The 9,394-nt window shown below is 39.0% G+C and overlaps 1 protein-coding gene across 1 annotated transcript; it reads right to left on the bottom strand.

Moving 5' to 3' along the window:
- Positions 1-6,583: 6,583 nt before the first annotated feature.
- Positions 6,584-8,974, bottom strand: LOC117271040 (homeobox protein Nkx-2.2a). Its single transcript, XM_033649118.1, has 2 exons — positions 8,494-8,974; positions 6,584-7,758 (listed from the first exon to the last, which is right to left on the bottom strand). The coding sequence occupies exons 1-2, from the start codon at positions 8,738-8,740 to the stop codon at positions 7,217-7,219; spliced, it is 789 nt and encodes a 262-aa protein (XP_033505009.1). The 5' UTR covers positions 8,741-8,974; the 3' UTR covers positions 6,584-7,216.
- Between the last annotated feature and the right edge of the window lie 420 nt (positions 8,975-9,394).

Raw genomic sequence — 9,394 nt, 5'->3', positions numbered from 1 at the left:
AGATTTCTTTTCCATGAAATATATAATGGAATAACATTAAATGTATGGTATTAACAACAGTGAATATATCCTTTTATATTTTATAAAAACTGTAAATTTATTATACTAGCCTCACTACCTTTACTATAAAAGGATTCAACTGTTTGGCTGACCGTGGCATTAGACAGTAAAAATGTATACTTCTAAAAGTATTTCACCATAATGTATCATGTATCGTTCAAAAAACCTGAATGATCAGATGTTTTTTTCTTAGCAAATGCTCAATTTATTTAGATTAGCTTTGCTTCAGTACATTTTAAGAGGCATGTTTTAAAAATGATTTGACCCTTATTAGATTTTTATTATTTGTATAATGTTACATTAAATTTCTTTGGTAAGACCTCTGAAACTGTAACATGTTAAATAACCATGCCTACCTTTAAACATCCCACCACATAGAGCCCTCATGTCTGCAGTGACTCTTTTTTTCTACCAGACTTCCTTGAAAAATCAAACTGAAAGACACAGCGACATCTAGTGGACGTTTTTTTTTAGCATAAGATCCCTAAACAGAACAGTAGAGATAGCTCAATCAGGTTGAATTAAATTCAACACATTCTTTATTAAGATACGGTGACTCAAAACGTGCTCTAAATGTGTTGTGGAAATCTTGTCTAGAAATAATATTTAAATTGTTTTTATAATGATGTTGTCAAATGTAATCACTGTCTGGTTTATGTTCAGAGGCAAAGGTTTTACATTTAAATTGCCATTTTCAGGTCTGTAGTTACATTTAAGGCAGGAAAGATCAGAGTTTGGGTCAAATATTGATTGTTCTATCATGTCTAGTGTTTAAAGTCGATTTTTCTGCAGTACACCAGGAACACGATCCTTCTCTAACCTTAACAATGTGATGCAACAGGCCAGCCATTATGAACTAAGTATTTCCTGATGGCTGCCTCATTCACACCTTCTCCAGCACCAACACTTCACATCCATCACATGTCTTTTCTTCACATCCACCCTTGGCTTTAATACCAATATGGGCAATGAAATGTCCACTAAGGGGATGATAACATCATCACACATGAATACAACTGGACTCACTGACTCGACAGCATTCCAGTCATACCCAGTTCACGTATCTCCAAGACTGTTTAGGGACCCCAGTATGCAGAAATGTGTAAATACACCATAATGAAAAATTACAATGCCATTTTTTCCCCTGCCAAAATTTAACCTCCGTTTGGAGCATTATTTAGCTGCTTCTGGACAAGATAGCATGACATGGTTGGTACCAATGGATGTCTTACGTTATCTACGATTCCAGTATCTCCGCTATAAAACTCAGCCTGCTACAGTGGCTTTCATTCAATAGTCTGCCCAGCTCCCCACCTTTGCCACACTGAGCTTCGCCTATCATACCAGGTGCTTCTTTGCACTTCATTTTGGCCACATATTTGGCTTCTCCACTTCTTTTCCTGTTCCCTCAGTGACCTAGGTATTCTTTTTTGTGCCCCTGATTATTGGTGAGACATTTTGCTTCAGCTGCTCAGGCTGTAGTTTGCTTCATGTCATGTGTTCTGCACATCTGACCCCCCACTGTTATAGTGAAAATGGTGCACCATTAGATACATGAAATTACAAACAACTTTTTTGGTCAGTGATAAAGTCAGGAAGCAAATTGATGTACCTGATCCCATTTAAGGGTCAACCATAGAACCCTGTTCTCAGGGAATGTTTTACTGATACTTTCAGTATCAAAATTGTTCGCAGTTTGTCAGACACAATACGTTACTTGAAAACAGGGAGTCGATCCTTTAAAATGTGTTTGGTGTTGCAAATTAGTTTTCATAGAATTAAACAATGAAACATCTTGTGACTAGTTAAACATTTGAAATGAATAATATTTCAATCTTCATTCATACACTCATTTTCTAAAAAATGAGAAGGAGAAGATGTCAATTTAAGAATTATTAACAAATTAAATGAACCTCTAACACAAATGGTTATTTAAAGCAGAGTAATTTTTTATGCCATAAAACATGGATCTGAAGGGGAGCTTTAATTTCATTCTTCCTCACTGGTTCAGAAGCAGCTACTTGATGACTATTGAAGCCAAAATGTATTTTTCATAGTAGACATTTCAGTTGTCAGGACCCTGAAACTGAAACAGCTAAATGGGATTCAGCCAATATTTATTTTATTATTTACACCTGTGTTTCTCTTACTGGGACAAAAAAGGCCAATATTGGTGTTTGTATTCTTGTTGAAGTTACCATGTCCACTCCAGACCAGTAGGGGGTGACACATCGTTATTGTATCGAATATCATTCACCTGTGTGCTGAGTTTGTGTGTTTCAGATGGAGGGAACTTCTTGCAACTCAAACAAGATTTCAAGCTAGACATCATCCATGAACTGTAATGAGTCAAACTTCACATGCCCAGTGCTGCAAGTCACCCGTATTGCAAAATATCAGGTTAGTGTTTGTCTACTTAAGCCAAGAAAAAAATGTTTTAGAGACCCTGAAAAAAATGTTCTGACAAATACTATGTGTGTATTGAAGCCTGATATCTTATTCTTCTGGCCCACATGAGCTCCATTGTTGCCCAAAAACTATTAAAAACGCATCAGTGAGTCACACTGTTGCACTGGGTGACATGTTCCTTCATTACCATGAACACACACACACTGTTGTTTATTTTGACTCAGTTCCACAAACACTGTCCTGCGGCCACAAATACTCAGTAGAGCACCAAATGTGGATTAATCCGCCGCTGAAAATAGTCCCCAACAAAAGCTGTAATTCCTGTTTGATAAAAACTACAGTGACCAGCTGTTGAAGGAAATTACTAACGTACTTACTTTAAAAAGAGACTGTATGAACACAGTCATTAGTATTATGGCGAATCATGACTTCAGTTTCCAGTTTCAGGCCGTCCACAGACACATTTTAAATCTACTGAGCAATGAACAGCCTGATCAATACTGAAACAACGAATGATGTATAGATGTGATAGAGACTGGACAAAAATTGCTTCGTCCCATTTTGTGTGTCTATCTTTGTGACGACCAGTTTGAGTTTTAAACCTGGAGAGAGAGGACATTTCTGCTGGTGTGCAGGGTTGAGAAAACCAGGATAAGTTAAGGGTTACTTATTAATAGTGATGGTTAAGGGGCTGGGGTATATTATAGTGTGTGTGTGTGTGTGTGTGTGTGTGTGTGTGTGTGTGTGTGTGTCGGCAAAAGCACGTGTTGATCAGGCTTTTGCTGCCACCTGCTGACTGCATTATGAACAACAAATGAGATGCCCGCTGCATTTTACATCTTTGAATTATATGAGTTCAAATGAAAAAATATTGCATGAATAAACTACACCAAGCTTAAATAAGTAAAAAAAAAAAAAAAAAATAACTAGAGGGTGACAACAAAATATATATAAAAATACATATATACAAAGTCATAATAGACGGTTCACATGTAGAAATAATAAAAGGATAAAGAGATGAAAGAAATGGGGAAATTCTGTATTGAAACTCAAATATGAGACATGAGAGTCAGGTAGACGTGAGAAGAAATTACTAAAATAATCACTAATAAAATGATGATGTTTCCTTCAGTATAAAGGTATAAAATGAGAAACAAGCTCAATGAAATATAAAGAATATACAGTACTACATAAATATTTTTACTACAGCATTGATCAAAGCAACATAACATAAAAGAAACTCAGAGAGGAGAGAAAATTACAGACATTGTTCCAAATATGGGTTTATGCGAAAAAGAAGCTCCTTAAAGGCCAGTACCTTTTTTTTTGTTTTAGCCAATTTACTGCGAAACCCATGTGATTTATAATAACTGCCGAATAAAGCCTAAAATAAGTTCAGCATGTACTTTCTTTTTACTAAACCGTGACTGCATCTGGCTGATGTTTTTTCTTGTTACTGCAATGCTCTTTATATTGAGTTACTTTTGAATTTGATTTTGTGTGTGCTAACTGTGTGAACTAATTTACATGTAAGTGTCGTTTGCCTTCCCTTGTGTATCTGAGGAAGATGACTGATTGTTTCAGTGCTTCACAAATGTCAAAAATCTTGCTACAGCATGTGTTTAAATTTTAAATAATCTTGTGTGTATTTCAAACCGCAGGACGGTGTACATGGGATTGAGTCAGAATAAACTACAGTGTGTGTGTCCATGGTAATGAAGGGACATGTCACCCAGTGCAGCAGTGTGGATTACTGATGTGTTTTTAATAGTATTTGGACAATAATGAAGCTCATGTGACACAGACAGAGAAGATATAGAAGGCTTTGACACACACACGCACACAACACTTTATCTATGTATTTAGTGTGAAATGAAAAAAGACTGCTCCTTCAAACTCTTGGACCTGTTTTCCCTCTTCTCCTCATCCTGGTATCATTCAGTTTTTCTTCTTCTTCTCCTCTTTTATAGCAGCAGGTGACACATTATAACTGTCTCAAAGCTTTGACACCCCCCCCCCCCCTTCCTCTTGTGACATCATCCCTCTGAGATGAGCTGACCTCTGACACCTCTGTATTTAGACACCCCCCCAACACACACACACACACACACACACACACACAGGGGGGTCTGTCTTTCTTTTCTTTGTCACAACACAGTAAATAGCTGGTTTTCTCTCTGTGAATGAAGTCGTCTGCTGTGGAAATAATGTTTTAATCCTGACAGATGTTGAAAAGAAAACAAAATATTCAGTCCAAAGATGATAAAACCCCCCAACCAACTTAAGGACTGAAGCTAAGACACATCTGGTGCTATAAAATAATAATCCAATTCTTTTTATAGAGGACATTTTCCAATTTTCAAGAAGTATTTTGTTTTTGATAACGAAGAAAAGTCTCTTTGCTCAGTCTAAAAAGTTTATATTAATCAAACTCAAATGCTCTGTCAGTATTGATGAAACTACAATGATCAAACAGCAACATGAAATATAAAACACACGCACACAACTGCTTAAGTCAACTAGTTATAATAAAATAAAATAAAAATGAAGTTAGTAAGCTTAAAGACTGGAAACAGAGGGAAACAGCTCGCCTGATTTGACCAAATTTTCCCAGGGAACAGGAACTTTTTAAGGAACTGAGGAACTAAACCTGCATTTTAACTTTTGTGCAGTAGATCTATGGAGCAAACCGGTCCCTGCTCCAGGTTTATATCAGGATGAGAGTCCTTTGTTGTCAGCTTCATGACTCATAAACTTTACTTACTAACAATTCCATGGTGGTTATTTGCTGTAAAAGCAGAAATAACCATCAAACAGGAGGCAGATCTGAGACAGACGAGGCTTTCAGTTTCCCTCTTCCTCCCCTGCATTTGTTTATTCTTCACATCCAACTCAAACACCAGAATCAGGCGACAGTAAATGCAAAGAACATCACATAATTAAATGTTGTTTTCACCATCGTTTTAATCCATTAAGGGTCTAATTTTTCTTCACAGTTCTTCAGATGTGGTGGAAACAAAAACAAAGATGTTCAGGAGAGACTTTTAGCTCTCATTTCAGTTCCGAATGTCACTTTCTCTAGTTCCTGAAACTTTCTGGTTGATAATTATCCATCTCTTTTGCTGAATTTGTACAAAAACCAAAGTGTAAAAATAACAATTTGCAGTTTTGTTTGATGCTATGTGTGGAACTTATTAAATTAATTAAATCAAAGTGAATTTGGGACTTTTGTTGCCCACTTTGCCCTGTAGGTAACCTGCCCTTGACTTCAGAGTAAAAGTAAAACAACTCAACTCGGTCCTTAACTAATTGAGGCATGATAGCATGAACATGATAGCTGCAGTGACTTGAAGCCTCTTAAAATGAGACAGTGTCAGTTTTGGGACCCAGTGCCTTAAATGCTGCTGCTGAATTTGTTCTGATATTTCAACTAAGGAAAAAAAGCTATTGAAAGAATAAATAAATTAGCCTTAATGAAGGCTTTTACTTCCTATAAATGCATTAGGCTGCATTACAATATTTTTTTCTAAGATAAACAAATCTGTAAATGCACCAACTCCATTAACTTTTGGGACAGTTTTAGGAATATAAATTAGCTAAAATATAACCTAAATTTATTCCTAAAATATTACTTCCAGTGACTGATCAGGCCTGTATATAGATCGTTTTATTTTTCTATTATAGTAAACTATTAATTAAATATTTAACACCAGAAATAAAGCATAAAGTGACAAACTGTAAATGCTTAAGACACTTTTAGACAACAGAGACACACTCTTTCTGCAGGAAAAATGTAGAAATATTACATAACATGGCAGGAAATTTAATCTCAGTTTAGGAGACAAACTGTCCAAAACTTCAAACTTCAAAACGTCAATTTATTAGGAACTTTTTACTGGAAAGTTTATAGTGATTGTGCATCATGACTACAGTCCAAGTCCTTTTATATAGGCTGATTAATGAAGCACTGTTTTGTATCTTGTGCCTGAACATGCATGAAATAAATGATACAATTAATTCTGTGAATATTAATTTAAAAATGTTTAAAATATTGTTAATATTCCTGTCAGAGCAAACACAACCTGATCCGATTCAGTAAATGAAACCTCTCACACCTGCTTCAACTTTTATTCACCATCATAAATATCCAGTTTATTACAAAACAACTCACCGGTCAACATTATAAATAGATTTATAAAACACGGGAAAACATTTAAAAGTGACACTTTTGCTGAAACAACAACGAAAACAACAACAAAACAAACCCACAGTCCTCCCCCCAAAACAAGAAAAGGTTTGGTTTGATCTGTTTTAGGATCAGTTTGACTTTAATTCCCATAGGCTATGTAACAAGGAGTTTAGTTTTAGACGTTTTGCGCGTCAGGGTGGGGGAAAAGTCTTTTGTTATCTGTGTGGATAAAAATTAAAATTGATCATTTTCCCAAGCTGTACGAGACAGAACAGGGTCACATTTTAAAGGGAGTTCGCCATTACAGGAGTGAATGACCTAAATCTGGTCATATCAACTCATAGAAAATCTTAAGCTTAAAAAACTTTAACATTTTCATTTTCTCACATCCTGGCACAAACCAAACTCTATTCAGAAATATGTAATTTTCTCACTTTTCCAATAATGACATTTTTTTGCGAATTTAAACATAATTTTTAAGGCCGAACTCGAGCTTCTAAAGTGGACTTCTTGGTGTTTTAGAGATCCTGTCCCTCAGTAAAAGTTTTGGCCCGGGCCTCACCAGCTCCAGTGGTACATGTGCGCCAGCTGCTGCACCCCTGGGTGCTGCTGAGGCAGCCCGGGATGCTCCGGGCCGTACGCGGGGTGCAGCAGCGGGGAGTAGGCACACAGAGGCAGGCTCAGGCCGGACCTGAGCGTCACCTCCAGCTCCTGCGCTGTGATTCGATCACAGGGCTTCCCGTCCCGCACCAGCAGCGGGATGGCGACCCGGCGCGCCGGCAGGAGCGGCAGCGCCTGCAGGCTGTGCTCGGACCGCTTCATCTTGTAGCGGTGGTTCTGGAACCAGATCTTCACCTGGTTCGGGGTGAGGCGGATCAGCCCGGCCAGGTGTTCTCGCTCCGGGGCGGACAGGTAACGCTGCTGCCGGAAGCGGCGCTCCAGCTCAAAGGTCTGCGCCTTGGAGAAGAGGACCCGCCGCTTTCTACCGCGGCTCTTCTGCGCAGTGCCGCCCGCAGGATCCCTCTCCGCGTCCGGGGACTCGTCTGTAGAGAGCTCGGGAGATTTTGACTCGATGCGGGAGTCCAAGGAAATGCCGTGTACTGCAGGGAGACAGGGCAAGTGATCGGATTACTGTTAGTGCTCTGATGACACAGAGTGGAACTCAGAAACTCCAACCAAAAGCAATTTCTTTTTAAAACAACGACAGACTATTTTTTTCATTTGCTTTTCATCAGAAATCGATAAACGTTTATACTGAAAGTAGGACAAATAAATACAGCTCAGATTGTTGTTTTATTTCGTCTTGTTAATATGCTTTCCAAGAACTATCCTGACTCAAACTCCGTGTTGAACTCCCTTCACAAAAACACTATTTTTAAAATCAGCGTGCGTCTGGATGATTGGACAGCTCTTCACTTGCTGTCCTTGCTTGAAAGGACCAAAAATAAACATCGGCATCAATTCCGAACAGTGTGGCTGAGCTCAGAAATCAACATCAATAACGAGGCATTGATTTAATTATAAAATGACAGTGTAATGTGTATGGAAACAAAGAGCCGGTCTCCAGTTACGCACGGATGTCTGTGACTGTCCGGACAAAAATGAGGATTAAATGATGATCTACTGTCATTCCTATAATTGAAATGTTAAATTTGTCTCTGGATTTACTGAATATTTTAAGTAGTCATCGATTTTTAAGATGATAAGTGTAGTTTAGTATTTATTTGACAATTACGCACGCGTGTCAGATGTGGACTGATATGCTATAAACCACATGAGGTTAATATACTAACTTTTTATTGTATTTTTATGTTTTGAAAAACACGTGTCCTCACATGAGAAGTGCAGGTTACCGGATCCGCGGCTCCACCTGCCGTAGCTTCTGCCGCCGCGCCCGCACAAACTCCGGCCGCTAAATCCCAATTTCTGCGCGTTTTCCGCCCCTGACACCTCCGCGGAGGGCTCCTCGGTGTCGTCCTCCTCAGTCTCCTCGGTCCCGGAGCCGCATCTCCCGGTCGAGTCTGGGAGATCCAGGATATCCCTCACGGAGAAGCCCGTTTTTGTGCTGGTGCCAAAAGACATGACGCGGAGGGGGGAAAAGAAAGAGAAAAAGAAGAAGTTCCAGGGCTCGAGTCCCGCGATGATACAGCCTCTGCAGTCCGTTAAAGAGGAGCAGACAGCGGAGGGTTTGGGTCCATGAATGCCGTTAAACGTTGCGGGAGCCCGGAGCTGCACGGGCCGACCGGAGAGGATTTACCAGCATGAAAAATACATGAGGGAAGACATTAAGAGAGTGTATCCGTCCTTTTTAACTGTGTGTGTGTGTGTGTGTGTGTGTGCGCCCGCGCGCCCGCGAGCGCCGTTAAAAAGGACGGAGGCGGGTCCCGAGGGTCAAGTGGTTGAGGGTGTGAAAAAAAAAACCCCGGAGCAGCGCTTATACCCTTTTCCAGCAAAATGAGCGCGTATACAAGAGAGATGCTGGAGCTGCAGGAGGAGGTGAATGTTTAATGATGGAGGATTAGAGAGAAAGAAGCGCCTCATTTACATTTATCAGAGTCACTGATCCGCTTCCTGTTTACATGGTTAGCCTGAGATGTGTCTCAAACTCAAGAAAAAGCTTTAAAAAATACTTTAATGAGTGTTGTTTTGTTACTGTGTGAAATAAGATCTATTTACGCAGCATAAAATATCAGCATTGCAATACAAATGTGCCAAAAAATAAGATTTATATAGATT

Source organism: Epinephelus lanceolatus, chromosome 13 (genome assembly GCF_041903045.1).
Source record: "Epinephelus lanceolatus isolate andai-2023 chromosome 13, ASM4190304v1, whole genome shotgun sequence".
NCBI lineage: Eukaryota > Metazoa > Chordata > Actinopteri > Perciformes > Serranidae > Epinephelus > Epinephelus lanceolatus.
Note: the sequence above shows the minus strand (reverse complement) of the source record. Positions and strands in the feature narration are given on the sequence as shown.